The sequence below is a fragment of the Vulpes vulpes genome, chromosome 12 (assembly GCF_048418805.1).
Source record: "Vulpes vulpes isolate BD-2025 chromosome 12, VulVul3, whole genome shotgun sequence".
NCBI lineage: Eukaryota > Metazoa > Chordata > Mammalia > Carnivora > Canidae > Vulpes > Vulpes vulpes.
The window spans coordinates 134231399-134248422 of record NC_132791.1 but is presented as its reverse complement, the minus strand read 5'-3'; the positions used below and the strand labels follow the sequence as shown (position 1 = coordinate 134248422).

At 58.4% G+C, this 17024-nt stretch overlaps 1 protein-coding gene across 1 annotated transcript; it reads right to left on the bottom strand.

Annotated features, from left to right (window-relative positions):
- Window positions 1-311: 311 nt before the first annotated feature.
- GUCY2D (guanylate cyclase 2D, retinal) lies at window positions 312-16363 on the bottom strand. Its single transcript, XM_026005188.2, has 19 exons — window positions 15631-16363; window positions 15237-15541; window positions 12615-12966; window positions 12138-12222; window positions 11801-11903; window positions 11308-11409; window positions 9702-9782; window positions 7657-7863; window positions 7413-7569; window positions 6904-7053; window positions 6152-6300; window positions 5504-5667; window positions 5213-5405; window positions 4822-4996; window positions 4475-4573; window positions 4262-4356; window positions 4042-4127; window positions 3815-3923; window positions 312-3253 (listed from the first exon to the last, which is right to left on the bottom strand). Exons 1-18 carry the CDS (start codon window positions 16361-16363, stop codon window positions 3830-3832), a joined length of 3330 nt encoding a protein of 1109 aa, XP_025860973.1. The 3' UTR covers window positions 312-3253; window positions 3815-3829.
- Window positions 16364-17024: the final 661 nt, after the last annotated feature.

The window sequence follows — 17024 nt, the reverse complement described above, 5'->3', positions numbered from 1 at the left end:
CTATTGTCTTCCCTCTCATCTCCCTCCAACTGCCAAAGGATGAGGCCATACCACCCTTTTCCAGAGCCTCGGAACCCCTGGTCTTTTCTAGAAGCTGGAAAACCCTGAGGCTTCCCTGCTTAGCCTCAGAGCAGACCCTCTGAGCAGAGTAGTTGCTGGGATGGGGGGCTGATGGCCTCAGCTCACTTCCCCTTGCCTCTGCCAGCTTGAAGCCTTACCCCTATCTGAAGCCCTGCTAGGAAATGCCAGGTTTGAACGCTTTAGGTAAGGGGGTGTTTGGACACCCCGGGCTGAAAGGATCACATATGATGAAATGGAAGAAAGTACACCTTTATTTCAGCCCCCACCCTCCCAGGACCCAACACCATGGCACATGGCCTGGCATCCACAGCACACAGTCCAGAAGATCCCAGTGAACAACAGCCCCACAAGGCAGCGAAACGGATCCCCCAGAGGGGGGTCCCTGGGGTCCACTGCAGGTGAGGATGGGGAGCAGGGCCCAGACCCCGAGGAGCAGCAGAGAAAAGGTGCCGAGTGAGCCCGGGGACATGATGGGGAGTCCCAGCTACAGGATCAAAGCAGCAGCTGCAGGAGGGCCCTGCTTTGGCCATCACCGGTCCTGGCTACAGAGCCGCCACACAGGCGGGGACAGCCCCCAGTGTGGGTCCTGGGGATGGACAGCCAGCAGAGGTAATGTAAACACATCTGAAGGTAGGGAGTGCCTGATGACCAAGCAGGTGCTCTCGGGGCTGGGGGGGTGCCCGGGGCCCAGGAACGACAGGGGCTAGCAGGTGAAGAGGACTGGAGGGGGATGGGTAGCAGGGTCTAGGACCCTGACTGGGCCCAGGAAGGAAGGTTCCAGGGCAATGGCAGAGAGCTTCAGGGACCACAGGGAGGAAGTATGGGCCGAGAGAGGGGAGACGGGGCAGGGAAGGGAGCAATCTCTGCTCAGCTGAGACTGAGGTCTCCGGACAAGGCAGGGTTGAAGGTGGGAAGGGACCTGCTAAGCCCTGCTGCCTCCATGTTAACCTGGCCCCAACCAGGTTTGGGCCCCAGCTCCTCCTCCTCTGACAACTGTCCTGCCCCAGCCTGCCCACACTAGTCCTCTCACACATAATCCGGTAATCCCCGGGTCAACTCTGCCCTGAGGTTCCCTGAATCACAGGCCATCCTCACAGGTGGGACGGAAGGAGACAGAAAGGGTGGGAGTGGGGGATACTGGGAGGGCTGGTGGGGGGCGGCAGGGGGGCCGGGGAAGAGACAGGGGAGCGAGGGCTACAGCCACATTGTCAGGTCCAGCGCCAGAGAGGCAGTCTGTCCCCCATCCCTGGGACCAAAGTACAGAGAAAGTCTGAAGGGAGATATTTAAGAACGTACATAATTAAAAAACAAACAAACAAAAACCATGTGCGCACACGCATGCGCACCTGCATGTGCATCAGGGTTTTTTTTTTTAAGCCTTGAACTCATCATCTCCAGACTTGGTTAAAATGTTTTGTAATTGAGCTAAATTACTCACTCTAGCAGCACCACCTCAAGTAACCAGAACCTACAAGTGCTGGGGTTTTAGAGTTCTTCTACATTCGTTCTCAGCCTTTAGGGAGGAAGGGGGGAGGTGCTACGGAGCTGGAGGATCTCACAGACAGGCAGGAGCATCGCCAGGAGCCCGACCGCAGCTACGCCGCTGGGGAGTCCTGAGCTCAGATGCCCACAGGCACCAGACAGAAGGACTGACGTTTAGAAAATCTTGGGGCGTGGGGCACCTGGGGAGCTCAGTGGCGGAGCTCAGGGCCTTTGGCCCAGGGCATGACCCCGGGGTCCTGGGATCAGTCCTGCATCGAGCTCCCCGCAGGGAGCCTGCTTCTCCCTCTGCCTGTCTCTGCCGCTCTCTGGGTTTCTCATGAATAAATAATACAGTCTTTAAGAAAAGAAAGAAAGAAAGAAAGAAAGAAAGAAAGAAAGAAAGAAAGAAAGAAAATCTTGGGGTCCTGGAGCCTCGGGGAGGGGCAGGGACCATGAGAACAGAAGAGTGAAGCCCTAACACTTCTAAATATTAGCTCAAAACAAGAAACAAAAAACTGCCCCAGAGACCAAGTAAAAGGAGTCTCAGGGCTAGAGTCTAGCCTGGTTTTTAATGAAATCTTAGAGATTCTCAGGATCACTTAGTGACACGATTCACAAATGTTCGGCAGGTGAGTGCTTGGAGGGGACTCGTTAAAATGCAGATTCTGATTCAAGTCAGGTCAGGGCCTGAGACTATGCATATCTAACAAGCTCCCAGGTGAGGTCGCTGCTACTGGCTCCCAACCATGCTCCACCTGCCGAGGATCAGGTTCATCTTTACACCTAGAACCTGTCTCAGACTGCTCCATCCCTGGCCAACAATGTTGCCGGTTCTGCTTGGAGACCTCCAGGGCCTGGACGCTCACTACCTCAAGCAGCCCTCTGGTTGGTTGCGGCTAACTTTCCAGGGTCTTAAGCCATGGGGAAGGGCACCCCGAGTCAGCCGTGCCAAGGCTCAGGCTCTGGAACATCACTTCCACAAAAGAAACTTCAGCTGGACGGGCAGGGTGGGGGCAGGTTGGGGTTGTTAATGCATGCTGGAAAGATCTAAGTAGAAGGGATGCTCAGCGATACCCAGTTAAGCAGTGAATGTTCTGGTTAGCAGAGTTTTGGAGCAGCCAATTTGCCTTCCTTTCCCCCAAGCCTTGAAGCCAGCTTTTCTCTGCACTTGAGCAAGTCGCGATGGGAGCAGTGTCTGACAGGCGGGGATGGACTACGGTGGAAGCTAGACAGAGGCTCATCCTTAGGCCATGTGACAGCCCTGCGCTGGAAGGGTCTCCTCCACTGCCTCTGGGGTTGGGGCCAATCCCAGACACCCCATCCCTGGGGTCTTGGGAGGCGCTGGACAGTGGAAAATCCTCACCCCAATCTCTCCTGATGGGTTCAGAGACCCTGGGGCTGGAGGCCCCGAGCCCAGTGCCCCATATCCCCAGGCCAACTCTGCTGAAGCAGCTGTCAGAGTAGGGGAGCATGGAAACCACACAGGCCACTCCTCAGTTCGCCCTGGAGGGGGAACCCAAGCACAGAGAGTGCACGAGACTTTTCCCAAGGTCACAGATTTGCAGATTTGCAGCCAGCACCTGTAAAGGCCCGGAATCCTTTGAGGCAGAGCTGGCTAGAAGCCACTGGTGTCAGCCAGACTTTTGGTCACCTATAGCAGCAACTTTCAGGAAGAGGACCTTCCAGTACCCTGAGAGAGAGAGGAGTGTCTCAGAGGGAAATCGTGGAAAGGGGTCATGGGGGTTCCCCTAGGAAGGAGAGGGTCATGGATCAAAGTTTCTTCTAGGAAGGTAGAGACCTCTAGAGACAGCATTCATCTTGTCCTCTGATGAGTGGTGCTCCCTAGAGTTCTTATCTCTTGTGTCTCTTGCAGTCTGTGCAGCCTGGCAAGGAGGCCTGGTTAACACAGGGTAGGGGTGGCCGGAGGAGAGGTCTTGGGTCACCTTTATAGGGGTTCTCAAGTCTAGATTCCTGGACCACTCCGGACCTACTGAGCCAGAATCCCTGCAGCTGGTACTTCACTGGGTTTAGGAAAATCCCTGGGTTTAGGAACGAGCCTAGGCTCACTCCTCAGACAGGGATAGGGACCTCCGACTTGGGTGGGAAGTTCAGCAGGTAGGGCTAGGCCCTAAGGCTGGGGAAGAGGTGCCTGTTCCCCAGAAAGCATCTCCCATTGATGGGGAGCCCATTCCCCCAACTCTGGAGTTCGAGGGGGGACAGGCAGCGGGCCTTGTGAGCAGAGGGGCAGCACCTGCTCCAGCTGGCCTCACTTTCCAGAGAACTGGCCCGGCCTTGCCTTCTCCAGCTTCTGGCGCCGATCAAGAGGGATCTCCTGCAGACTGATGCCGTGGTTGCTGGCGCTGCGGGAGAGAGGGCGGTGGCTTCAGAGATGGAGAGTGGGGAGGGGGAAAGGAGGAGAGGGGCGGGGGAGGGGAGACGCGCACCCAGCTGGAGCCGGGGAGAAGGCTGGCACCTCACCCTGGTTGCAGGTCGGGCGGTTTGGGGATGGGTTTGTTGAAGCCACGTCTGCCCACCAGCCAGTACGTGTCTTCGGCGCCCTTGCCCTGGGGGAACACGGGGAGGGGAGCACTTAGGCTGCTGGGGTACAGGCAGGCGGATCTCCAGGGACCCCAAGGTCCTTCGCGTGTCGTCGTCCCCGCCCCCCCCCCCCCCCCCCCCCCCGCGCCTATAGCCTCACCTTCAGCTCCGTGCGGCCACGCACCTCCGTCTGGAAGCCCTCGTCCAGAGCGCGCAGAATCCGCACGGTGCTCATGTTCACGTGGATTCGGTAAGCTGGAACGACAAGGGAGGGGGATTTCTGAGACTCCCCTCCTGTGTCCCCCGCCCCCAGGGCCATCGCCCCCCTTGCTCAGTGAATCCCCCCCAGCCCCCCCAGCCCCACTCCACTCACGCAGCCCCGTGGACTCCATGCGCGAGGCGGTGTTGACCGTGTCCCCAAATAGGCAGTACCGTGGCATGGTGAGGCCCACCACGCCAGCCACGCACGGGCCTGCGGAGACACGCAGGGTTGGTGGCCGTGCAGGCTGCCAGGTGGCACCCAGCACCTCGGGGGTCGCTGGCACCCCATGTTCTCCACCAGCTCCCCAAGGCCATGCTCTCAATCACAACGGGGTGCCCTGGATGCGAGGGCGGCTTCAAGACAAACCCTCTCTGCCCCCCCCAGGGGGTTTACGTCCTGTCTGAGACACGTGGAGCGGGGCCCCAGTGGGGGAGATGGGCGCAGAGTCCTCTAGGTACCCGAGTGCAGGCCAATACGGATGCGCACGGGCACTTCGGGCATGTGACGCATTCGGAAGGAGCCCACGGCGCTGAGGATGTCCAGGGCCATGTTGGCGATCTCCGCGGCATGTCGCTGCCCGTTCCGCTGCGGCAGCCCCGAGGCCACCATGTAGGCGTCCCCGATTGTCTCCACCTGTGGGAAGGGGTAGTGTGGATTCAGTACTGAGCACCCCTCTCCCCCCAAGCGATTGTCCCTGGTCAGGGGTTAGTGCAGAGATCCTGGGGAGGCTTCCGATCCTGGAGGGCTGGACTGGGGTCTGGGGCAAATGAAGGAGGGGGGCCAAAGACTGGGGCAGGTGTGCTGGGGACTGGGGAAGCCAAAGGAGGCCTTGCCCCCTGCACAGTCCACCTTGTAGACGTCGTGGGAGCCGATGATGGCGTCGAAGAGCGTGTAGAGATCGTTGAGCAGATCCACCACCTCAATGGGCTCACTCATGGCTGAGATGGTGGTGAAGCCCACAATGTCACTGAAGTACAGTGTCACCTCCTCAAAATACTCGGGCTCCACCGGCGTCCCCATCTTCAGGGCCTCGGCCACAGAACTAGGGATGGCGGGAGGCGGGGTTACCCCAGACCAGCTGCATTCCAGCTGCCCTCCCCTCTACCCCTGCCCCCCTCCCCACGGGCACTGGGCACGCACGGAGGCAGCATCTGCGTGAGTAGCCTGTCGGTCTTCTGCTTTTCCAGCTCCAGCTCCTCCGTACGCTCCCGGATCAGGTCCTCTAGGTTACTGGAGTACTGCTCCAACATCCTCAGCATCGAGTCAATGATGTTGGTTTTCCGGCCCTTGTTGATGCTTTTAAACTAGTTGGAGGAGGAAGCTGGTGGGACTTGGGCTGCCCTTGAGAGCGGCTGTATTAGGCCTGAACCTCCCCTTCCTCCATCACTTTTGACTCATCACCTGCCCCCTACTCCGGGGATAATGTTTTCACACATTATGAGGAGGCATATGGGAAATGAGGGTTCCCAGAGGTCAGCTGCTCTCAGCTAGTCATTGACAGGGTGCTGGAACCAGCCCAGCCTTTGGATTCCCAGGCCAAAGGTCTTTCTGCCACACTGTGCTAAGCAATTCAAATGTCATTTGAATTGAATTAAAATTTCTCCCACCCAGAACTCAGTCTCCCACTCCAAAGGCCTCCACAGCCCCTGTTCTAGCTCTGCCCCCACCTAATCCCAGTCTTCAGACTACCCCTTGGAGAGCAGAGATCCTGATATCCTGCCTTCCTGAAGCTTCCCCAGGTGGCCGACAGGTGGCCAGCCCAGTCCCTGCCCAGTCCCAGCCCCTGACCTGGTCGAAGATGTGGCCCAAGGAGGGCCGAAGATCAGGGTGCTCTGCCCAACACTGCTTCATCAGCTGAATGCACTCCACAGGTGCCTGGTCCATGGACACAGAGGGCCGGCACAGTGGAGGGGGGCTCCGCACCCTCTCCACCACTTCTGGAGGCATAAAGGGACCGAGAGGAGCCACCTGACTCTGGCCTGATGGCTGAAGCCCAAGATGGGGGGACTCTACTGGGGTTCTTTAAATCAGAATTCCAGTGGTTGGAGGAGTGCAGTGAGGGAGGGGTTGCTGGAGCCACAAGAGGACCCTGAATCCCGGGGGGCGGGGCAGGGGGCAGGTAAGAGATGACAGGGGGAGCCTAACATCCATTGCACATAGAAGAGGGAGGGTGAGGGTGATCAAGGAGCTTGCTGACTCTCATAGATGGTAAGTAATATGGATTTGAACCAGACCAGAATGCTCTTCACCCCCTTCCCACAATACTGCTGCCCTGCTGGGGATTTGAAGGAGCAGGTTGGATCCTGGATGAGGACAGAGGCCACCAGTGAAGTCTGGGCGCCTTAGAGCCACCTGTGACCATCCCTATGCTGGGCTCTCCACTGTTCTGACCCCTCAGACCCACATAGGGGTGGCCCAGGCTCAGCTCTGGGCTTCTGGGAAAGAGGCTGGCTCCCCCCAGGCTCTAACAGCAGGCTGACTTTCTGTGCGTACTGCCAGGCCCCGGCGGGGGTGCGGGGGGTGGGGGGGTGGCGGCGTACCCTCGGGAGTGAGCTCCAGCATGGCATAGGGGGCGCTGCGACACACGACCTCCTGCATGATGATGCCCAGGCTGAAGACGTCGCCGGGCAGCGTTCCGCGGCGCTCCAGGGCCGGGTCCCGAAGCAGCTCCGGGGCTGTCCATAGCTGGTCTGGGGGCAGGGGGGGGGGAAGGGGGGAAGGGGCGTGGGCATGAGGAGGACCTCGGGGGAGAGGGGCGCTGGGGACAGACCCCCATCCTAACCGGAAAGGCCAGGCTCGCACCCACTCACCAACTCCCAGCCTGAGTCTGGCCCCGCTGCCTGCAGCTACCCCCAGGAGGGACTATGGGAAAACCAACACGGGTCTCAGAGAAGGTGAGCCCCCCCCCCCATCACAGAGCCCACCCTTCCTCTCCCCAAAGTCACAAGACCTTTTCGTGGCAGGGCTGTGGAATGGGGGGGGGGGGGCTGGAAATGACGGGAATCCCAGGGGCTTTGCGTCCCCTCAGGAGGCAGCCCAGGAATCTTACCCTCCGCGCTGGGAGGCTCCAGTAACACCCTTTGAGCTTCCATAAGTCGCGCGTGGCCGTGGTCCGTGACCTTAAGCACGAACCTCCCGTCCACCACGCAGTTCCGCGACTTCAGGCGCCCGTGGGCCACGCCTCGATGGTGCAGATACCTCATTCCCTGGGGCGGTGGGAGAAGAGGCAGCCTCAGCCCCGTGGTTTCCGGCCCTGTCCTCCCTGCCACCCCCGCACCCCCCTTACCCCGCACCTTGATGAGGTCCAGCAGGAGGGAGGACTTGAACATCCAGTCCAGCTTAATGTCCCTTTGGGCGAGGAGGTCGTGGAGGGAGCCCCGGGCACAGTGCTCTGAGACCACGGCCAGCACGCCTTCCCCCGCGGCCGAGCCACCAGCTCCCCCGCTGCCGAGGAAGAGCCCCAGGTAGAGCACCACGTTCTCATGCCGGAGCTCCCGGAGCTGGGAGGGAGAAAGTGAACGGGCCTTTTCCGCCCTGGAAGCAACGTGGGAAGGAGACCTGTTATGCAGGCCTGTTTCTGGGTGTCCCAGCTGGGAAGATGGCAGAAGAATGACCAATGGAAAGATCCGTGGGGATTTCTTCCACAGATGGCCTCTCTCTGCAGAAGGCACTAGTCGGTCAAAGGCCAGCTGTTCGGGTACTGAGTATGGTTTAGTTTCAAGTTAGGGCTGAAAAGACAACCTTGCACGGGGAGCCAGGACCCAGGCAGGTTCTGATGGTTTAGCTGTAAGACTTTGAACTGCCTGGCTTTAGGGAAAAACACCGCAGGCAGAAGCCCCTGGCACCACGACCCTCCCCTCCTTGAAGAGAGAACCAGGAAGAGGCCGCACCACCACTTTCAGAGAACACCAGAGGGGCATCTGGGTGACTCAGTGGTTGAACATCTGCCTTTGGCTCACGATCCTAGGGTCCCACATCAGGCTCCCCACAGGGAGCCTGCTTCTCCTTCTGCCTATGTCTCTGCGTCTCTCTCTGTCTCTCATGAATAAATAAATAAAATCTTAGAAAAAAATACACATACACACAAAAAACCCAAAGAACACCAGAAATGGCTGTGCTGGTGACAGCTCAGGGCTGTTTTGCCTGGTCCTGTCACTGTGTCAAGTATGTCTGAGACTCCCCACCTACCCAGGTTAGGGAGGCAGGGACTGAGCAGTCAAGCTGTGGCCCCAGAGAAGGACAGGGGCCCTCACAATCTGGGCATGCTAGGAAAACAGGGGTTCATGGGTGATGGCTGTCCTTTCTGATTTTCTTTTGGTCCAGTAAGACAAGACCTTTCATCTGAGATGCCTGCCATTAAATGGTAATTTAGCTTGTTGACCCTAAGTCATTCTGCAGCCATGGCCAAAAGCTTCTGTGGAGACATCAGGGAAGGAGGCCAGGTCGAGGCTGCATGATGTAAGGGGGGCATTACGGAGAAAGGACTAGAATACAGTCTACAGCCTGCTTGCCAGCTTTCCACCTCACTCAGTTTGCATTAACTAGGCCATTCTGCACAAGTGGCTCAACAAAACTGGAAAGCCCTTATTGTCTCACTCAACATTCATTAGGTCTCTCTAGTCTGTTCCAGATACTGTGCTGCGTGCCAAAAATGCAATGATGGGGCAGGGGGAACCCTCACTTAGCTCACAGTCCAGTGAGGGAGGCAGATAAGAAATGAACTAGAAGAACACCTGGGTGGCTCAGTTGGTTAAACGGCCAACTCTTGATTTCAGCTCCCGTCATGATCTCAGGGTCGTGGGACTGAGCCCCGTGTGGGGCTCCACAATCAGTACAGAGTCTGCTTGAGATTCTCTCCCTCTGCCTCTCCCCTGCTCATGTTATCTTTCTCTAAATAAATTAATTAATCTTAAAAAAAAAAAAAAACATGCAAGGGCAGCTCTGGTGGCTCAGCGGTTTAGTGCCGCCCAGGGCTCGATCCTGGAGACCTGGGATCGAGTCCCACATCAGGCTCCCTGCATAGAGCCTGCTTCTCCCTCTGCCTGTGTCTCTGCCTCTCTTTCTCTCTCTGTGTCTCTCATGAATAAATAAATAAGATCTTAAAAAAAAAAAAACATGCAAGCACACATTGAACATATCATGACAAGCACACCACAGGAAAGAGCTAGCATATGAGAGAGCGGAATGGGAAATCTGCTTTTGAGAGGAGGGGACACCTCCACTGAGACCTCTTGGTCTCTCCCACATTGGGGTCTACCTCTGTAGGGTAGGGCAAAGAGAGGGCAGGGAGGTTAGGAAATGATGCCCACCCCACACCCCAGCCCAGGCCCACCCTCACCTTGGAGAAGGCCATCTTGGTTGCTGGGCGGATGGCTATGTGCTGGTCCCCGGGGAATTTCTTCAGCCAAACCCAGTCTCCCTGGAGTAGAGATGAGAGCAGTGAACTCAGTTTCTTAAAACCCCACCAGGCAAGGAGCCCTAGGGCCCCTACATTTGCACTTGCCCACTGCCCCAGAACATATCTTCCCTGTGACACAGAGCATCAGGGGCAAGAGGTCTGAGGTCTGCCAGCCCACTTCACAGCTAGCCAGGAGGGAGGGAGTCCACCCTTGCAGGGGTGTCCTCACCACCCCAGATGCACTCACCAACAGCCTTATTAAACAAGCCATTGCTACCACAAATGTCACTGAAATCACAGCTCTTGGCACCATCTGTTGCCACGAGAGAGCACTGTGCTGGGAGTCAGGAGTCTGGGCTTTTTATTACAAACTGCAAAGTATAGGCAGCTTCCCTCCAAGCTCTGAGCCTCCCTATCCTTAGCTGTCAGTCGGGCTGGTGGGCTGGTTCACGGGGACACAGCCCCAGCAGTCCCACTGGGCCCCACGCTCAGAAGCGCCTGTGTTTGGTTCACCCATCTGCATTGTCACCCTGGATGAACAAGGAACCCTTCACTTTAATTCTGCCTTAGGCTTTGCGACCTATGTAGCCAGCCTCGTCTGCCAGTGAGGGATTTGGACTAGAGGGGAATCCTGGTGGTTAGGTATTGACTCCCTAAAGAGCATTTGGAAATAAATATGAGACATTCTTAATCGGGAACTGTGTTTAGCGGACAGGACAAGAGACGCTATCCATTCCTGAAGGCACAGGGTAGTCCCTTATGGAGGAGTAACAGCTTGCCCCAAATGACAATAGTGCTCCCCTGAGAAGCAGCCGGCAGTGGCCTCTAGGTGACAGGGCGGGAGCCTCTGCGTTCTCTGACACTCGGGAGCTCTAAATATCCACCGACTCTTGATTAGCTGAGCTCCCTCTGACTCTGTTCACAATTTTGCCCACATCCCACCACATTCAGATCAGCTGACCCATAGTTGAGATCCTAACGCCCTTTTATGACTTTCTTTTCTCCCCTCTAAGGCTTGCTGTTCCTGAATCTGAGCTGAACTGGGTGGAAATGCTGGATGGGGCTCTTGAGTGGGAGATAACCCCATCTGGAAACTTCCCATCCTGAATAATCCATGCCCTAGAAATGTCCTCTTTGTGACCATGAGGCCACATCCCAGATGCTGCTCTGCCCCAAACTTTCCAGGGAGGCCTGTGTCCTCTGGTAACCTGAAATCTTGGATGACTGAGGGGACAGGGACAGGGGATCCCAACAGGGCAGGGGATGGCTTCAGTGGCCACACCAGGCTGCATGGTCCCAGTACACACCCCCCCACCAGTCAGGCCTCCAGCTTCTGAGCCACTGTGATTGGCCTTCAAGGAGCTCTCATCTGGATAAAGGCTAAGGCATAATTTTGGGGCAGGAAGGAATCTCAGATGCTCCCCATTGGGGAACCCATGACCTCTCCCTAAAGCCCATTCTGGACTCCTATCACCATTTCCTGGAGCCTGCAGGATATGATACAAGTCCAGGAATAGAGCTGGGCCTGGCTAGGAGTAAGACTCACTTCAAAGAGGCCAATGTTGGAGTTATCCAAGGGCTGGCTGGGGACGCTGCGAATGTCTGATGTACTGCGGGCGGCTAGACTCGAGCGACTTCCCTGGACCACCTGGAGGGTAGAGGCCAATCAGTGGAAAGAGTCAAAGTATACTGTGGGGTCAAGTCATAGGTTGAGGTCAGCCTGAGTTCTGATGGTTACAGAGGGGAAGGGGAAGAAATCTCAATTTAGGAAAGTGATAATGATATTACCTCCTCATAGCACTGCACTTTACAGTTTACAAAGCTAACAAGTAGCTTTTCTTGGAAAAGCTAGAAACTGCCCCAGGAAAGCAGTGGGGACAGGGGCTCTTACTCTCACTGCACACCCCCAGAGCTCAGACCTGAGATGGAACCAGGGCAGGAAGCAGGCCTTCCCAGGTGGGGGCTGGGGTGAGGGCTGGCCCAGGCAGGGGAGCAGATATACAGGGAACACTTGGAGACCTGGCTCCCTGCTGTCCCACCTTTCGCGTGCTGCCCCCATGCGGGTGGAGAAAGGTGACATCGTCCAGAGTCAGGATGATCTTGTTGGGGCCAGAGACCATTTGGATGTGAAGTAGCCGATGTCTGGTAGAGGGAAAGGGCATTAGCGAGGAAGCTGGCAGAGGATCACGTTGGTTCAGGGGAGACCAGCTGTCCCCAAACCAAACATCCTCTGGTCTGCCTGCCTTTTGGGGCAGACCCCAATCCTCCCTTTTTCTACTCTTGAGTGGGTCCAGCCTGCTGTCTTTGCTGCACAGATGCAATTCTGGAAGGTGGGGAGCTAAGCTCACCTCCTACTTACCTCACTCCCATACTCACCTCAAATAATGGGCCAGGAACGCCCCAGTCAGCCCCATCCCAACCACCAGGAGGAAGCCGAGAAAGACAAGGCCGGGCTCCACTCCTGCAGAGGCAGTGAGAGGAGGGACACTGAGGATGGTGGCCTGAGGGAGGCGCCCTCTCTATGGAGGTTGCAGTCATGCCAGATGGCGGATGCTCTAGGGAAGGTGGATGGAAGCCCAGGACCAGGTCTGGGGAAAGGCCATGGGTTCTGCAAAGGGGAGATGCTAGAAAGGTTCCAAGAGGGCATTGGGCGGGGGGGGGGTGGGGGGGGGTGGGGTGGTGGCAAGGGAGAGGTTCTGCACAAGCCAGGGGTGTGAGAAGGCTCTGGAAGGAGTTACAGGATGAGAGTTGACTGTCTTTCACCACTTTGTGGAGGGTCTGTGTTGACTGTGACTGTCCCAGGGCAGGCATTGGAAAATGGGGTGGGGGTGGCACTGGGGTGCTCGCCCTCACCTCCGTTGCAGATGACACCTGGCTCGAACCAGCATGAGGGGTCGGACCCAGGTGTTCCTCCCCCTCTAGGGAAATGCACGGGGGTCCCAGCTGAGAGGAGGGAGCCCCGGGTGGGGTCCAGCATGTATGTGGTGAAGAGCTGGTCCCCCGCCGCGTCCGTGTCCAGCAGCACAAACGGTGGCTCCTGGGCTCCTCCCAGGGCCCCACAGAAGCCGGGGACCTGGGCATCCGGGATGTGGTGGGCTACCGCGGCTCCTGACACCCAGCCGCCCCCTGCGGCCGCCCGTGCCTGTGCGACGCCCCCCGCCAGCAGGAGGACCGCGTCGTAGATGGTGCCGAAGAGCGGGGACACCTGCGCCAGGACAGCAGGGACTCAGGGCCCGGGCTCTCCGCCCACCTCCTGGCTTCTCATGGCTCTTTTCAAGCCCTCAAGGCCCGAGGGTATAGACTGTTCACACTTCTGGGGTGCTTCCCTGTGTCCCTCAGTGGAGGCAACCTCCTCTCTCTCTCCCCATTGGCTCGCTCGCTTTCCCTCTCTCCTCATTGGTTTCTCTCTCTCTCTCTCTCTCTCTCTCTCTCTCTCCTTCTCCTCCTCCTCCCCATTGGCTCACACTCTCCGCCCCATCGGCTTACTCCTCCCCTCCTTCATTGGCTCACTCTCTTCCCCTCTCCTCTCTCTCTCCCTCTCTCTCTCTCTCTCTCTCTCTCTCTCTCATTCTCATTCTCTCTCTCTCCCCCTGGCTCTCTCCTCCTCTCTCCCCATTGGCCCACTCCTCTCTTCCTCTCTCCCCACTGGTGCGCTCTCTCTCCTCTCCTCCTCTCTCCCCATTGGCTCTCTCCTCTTCCCTCTTACCCACTGACCTTCCTCTTTCCACTCTCTCACCCCTGGTTATCCCTACTCTCCATCACCTGCAGCTCCTCTCTTCCCTTTCCAATTGGTCGTCCTGCTTGTAGTTTTAATATCATTACTTCTCATTCACCTAAAAGCCTCCTTTCCTATCTTTTGGTTGGCTTCCATTTTCTATTTTTCCTTCTTTTCTTTCCCCAAGGCTCTCACCCCATGTCATCAAGCTTATTTTTCCCAGTTTCCATCTCTCCCCAGTGCCAGGCACTGTGTAAAGTGGTAGGTAAGATAAAGTCCCTGTCCCAAGGAATCTTTCATCTAGTTAGGGAGACAGACAGGGAGGCTGAGGTAGTGCAAGGGGTGGGGACAGGAGGAGGAGGGAGGAAGAGGAGGAGAAGGCTTCTAGAAGTGACCATCCTTCAGAGGATGAGTCAGAATTATCTGGGGGAGAGGAGGGCCAGGGAAGAGTACACCCAGCAGTACAGAGGCAAAAGAGAAAGGCACATTTAGGAAACCCAAAGTTGCTCCATCTGGCTGAATGTCAGGGAAGGTGGAAGAGAGAGGAAGACCAAGAGACCTGGTAAACTGTGTGAAGACACCTGCTTCTATCCAGGATGAGAGAAGCCCCTGGGAGGCTCTGAACAGGGGTGTGGCAGAGTCAGATTTGCCAGATTTCTGAAGTTTGAACTGATTATTGGGTGGAGAAAGGCCCAGGATAGGTAAGCGTGGAAGCAGAGACTATTGGGGAGATGCTGCTTCAAGATTTTGATCAGAGGTGCTGTGTCCTGAACCAGGACAGTGTTGGGGGAATGGAGAAAGTGGACGGATTCAAATGACTTTTACAAAGTAAAACTGTCAGGACTTGACGTCTGGATGTAGGGGTTGGGGGGAAGGTGAGAAGAATCAAGGATGACTTCCTAGGGATCTCAGAAGGAGCCAGTAGCTGAGAACTGAAGATGCTTTTCACCACTTTCTCCACCCACCCCCCATCCCATCTCACCACGTTCCTGACTCTTGTTCTCCCCTTCTTATTGACTAGTCCCATCCTTCTGCTACTGGCTCCCCCAAATCTTCCAGAAGGAGACTAGGGGTGTTGGTGGAGAATATTTCAACCTGCCTCGATTCACAGCACCTTTGGGGGTGGTTAGTTTATTGCCCACTGACATCCAAACTCCCTTCCCTCTTAGTGCTTTCCAGCCCTTTCCCCTTTCTAGGAATGGTATGGAGTCAGACGGTCTGAACGGGGATTCTGGATTCTCAGGGGATCTCAGCTGGTTGTTTGGGTGTAAGCCGTGGATCTAAATGATTATGGAAACTCCTGGTTCCACCTAGGGACCTTTCTGCTCCTCACGAGATGGCAAGGCTGCCAAAAAGGTATTACCACTAGATGAAGCCCCAGAGGAAACCCCTATACATGGGGTGTGGAGATTGGATCTGGATCCTTGCTCCTTCCTGTTCTGTATTACAGATCATGTGTGGCCATGGTGCTGGAAGTGGGTTTACTTTGAAGCCGACTGCAGTGTTGAGTTCATAGGGTCTAGTGACTGGAGCTGGGCTGGAGAGGTCTCATCGTCTACACTCTAGAAGCAATCCCAACACACTAACATGGCCCGAGCAAGGTCAGAGCCTCTACTTTACCCAGAAAACGACAGAACAGGAGGGGCTGCTAGTTGGTCTCTCTCTCTACTGGTGCAGGGCTCCCGGCTCCCATTAGCTCCATCCTCCTCCCCCCCTCTCCGGCATATCCTCCCCTCTGCCCTCCTCCCTGGTCCCTCTACCTGCTGCAGATCGAGGTCCGAGGGCAGCTCCTGGTGCTCCTGGGCCCTGCGCAGGCTGTCCATCACGCTGCCCCCTGGGGGACAGTGACGCGTCAGGATGAGCACCGCATCGTGGGCCCTCCGCAGCTGTGAGCTGTTGGCGAGCGCGGCCAAGGCCTCTGGGCCCGGGGACAAGGCGTAGTGCAGCGTGTCGAAGGGCAGGAAGACCAGGGAGCCATCGGCCAGGCCCAGCTCTTCCGCAGCCTGCAGCAGACAGCGCTGCTCCTCGCCGCCCAGCAGCACCGAGTGCATCACCATGATCACCGCTGCGGACCGTCGGACACTCGGGCTCACCGCCGGCCCCGCTGCCTGCCGGCGCCCCCCCCCCGCCCCCGCGCCCTGCAGGGGAGCCTACCTCTGACTCTGGGCCCGTCCTGGACCCTCCTCAGGGCCTCCCGGGCCCCAGACAGGTCTGAGGGCTCCATGGTGGTCACCAGCGCCACGGGCAGACCCCGGGCCCTGAGCGCGGCCGACAGTGCGCGCCCCGCCTCCACCCACAGGTCCTGGGGCGCGGTGATTAGGGCCACGCGCGCCCAGCGGAAGGCGCGGAGCAGGGCGTACAGAGCATCGGCCGCCGGCGTCCCGGCGGGGGCTGTGGTGCCCCCCGCCCGCGTCCCCGGGCAGCTCCAGGGCACCAGCGCCACCCCCGCCTCCTGGGCTAATAGCTCGGCCGGCCGGCAGGCTGCGGGGTTCACCGGCCCCACGAGGCCCGAGACGCGGCCCAGCGCGGAGGACACGGCCCCCAGGGAGCCCGGCGTCCGGCATGGCTCGGGCAGCAGCGTCACCTCGAAGCGGGGCCCGCCTTGCAGGGCTGCGTCGCGGTTCAGGCGGGCGGCGGCCAGGCGGGCGGCCAGGTCCGGGCGGGCGCGGGCGAAGATGGGGTCGCAGGCCCAGGGGCCCAGCACCCCGACGGTGAAGACGGCGGAGAGGGCGGAGGGCGGCAGGAGGAGCAGTAGCAGCAGGAGCCGGAGCCGGGGCTGGGGCCAGGGCGGGGCCCCGGGGATGCCGGGCGGGGACCGAGCCCACCGCGCGGGGCCGCAGAGCCGGGGGTCGGGGAGCCCACCCGCCAGGAGGGCGCACGCGCTCATCGCCGGCTTCTGGGAGCAGAAGCGGGGTGCGATGAGCGGCGAGGCCCCCAGAACTCTCTCAGGGCCCTCTCTGCAACCCCCAGCTTCTCAAAGCCCGACTAACCCTGGAGGCCACTGCCATAGCCCCAAGTCTGGCCTGGACGACCCTCCGGGGGTTAAGGGCATGGCCTGGAAGCCCACTGCACCCCTCACCCCAAACCCCTGTTTCCTTTGCTTCCTGTTCCCTTCTCGCCTGCCCCTCCTCTCTCCTCAGAGCCAACAGGGGTCAGGGGAGACATGCCCACTCCCTCCGTACACCCACTTGGGGCAGAAAGGACCCGGGTCCTGGCCAAGGGGCCTTTGCCACTCACCGGAAAGTCCGGGGCGGGGGCGCGGGCCCAGGCCGGGGGTGAGGGGTCACAGGGCTGATCCCCCTTCTGACGTCCTCCCACAGGTCTCTTTGCCAGCACGGCCCAGGGTGGGGGTGTGGGAACAGCTGTCCAGAGCCCTTAATCTTCCCAAGCTGATTAGGGTTCCTTAATCTGTCAGGGAGGAGTTGGGGGAGGATGGGGCTCCCTGGAGTGGAATCTATCCTGGCCTCCAGGCAGGCAGGCAGGCAGCCCGCAGATCCCGTCTCCTCCATGCATCTCAGCCCTGGCACCAGACACCCAACATGAAAGCA

What these genes read in the sequence shown, in the direction of transcription:
- GUCY2D (XM_026005188.2), bottom strand. Translation starts at nt 16,363, where the DNA reads ATGAGCGCGTGCGCCCTCCTGGCGGGTGGGCTCCCCGACCCCCGGCTC. An exon ending in CCAAGATGGCCTTCTCCAAG is followed by an intron (nt 7,864 to 9,701) that starts GTGAGGGTGGGC and finishes TCTCCCTCCCAG; the next exon opens with CTCCGGGAGCTCCGGCATGA. An exon ending in GCTCCCACGACGTCTACAAG is followed by an intron (nt 4,997 to 5,212) that starts GTGGACTGTGCA and finishes CCCTTCCCACAG; the next exon opens with GTGGAGACAATCGGGGACGC.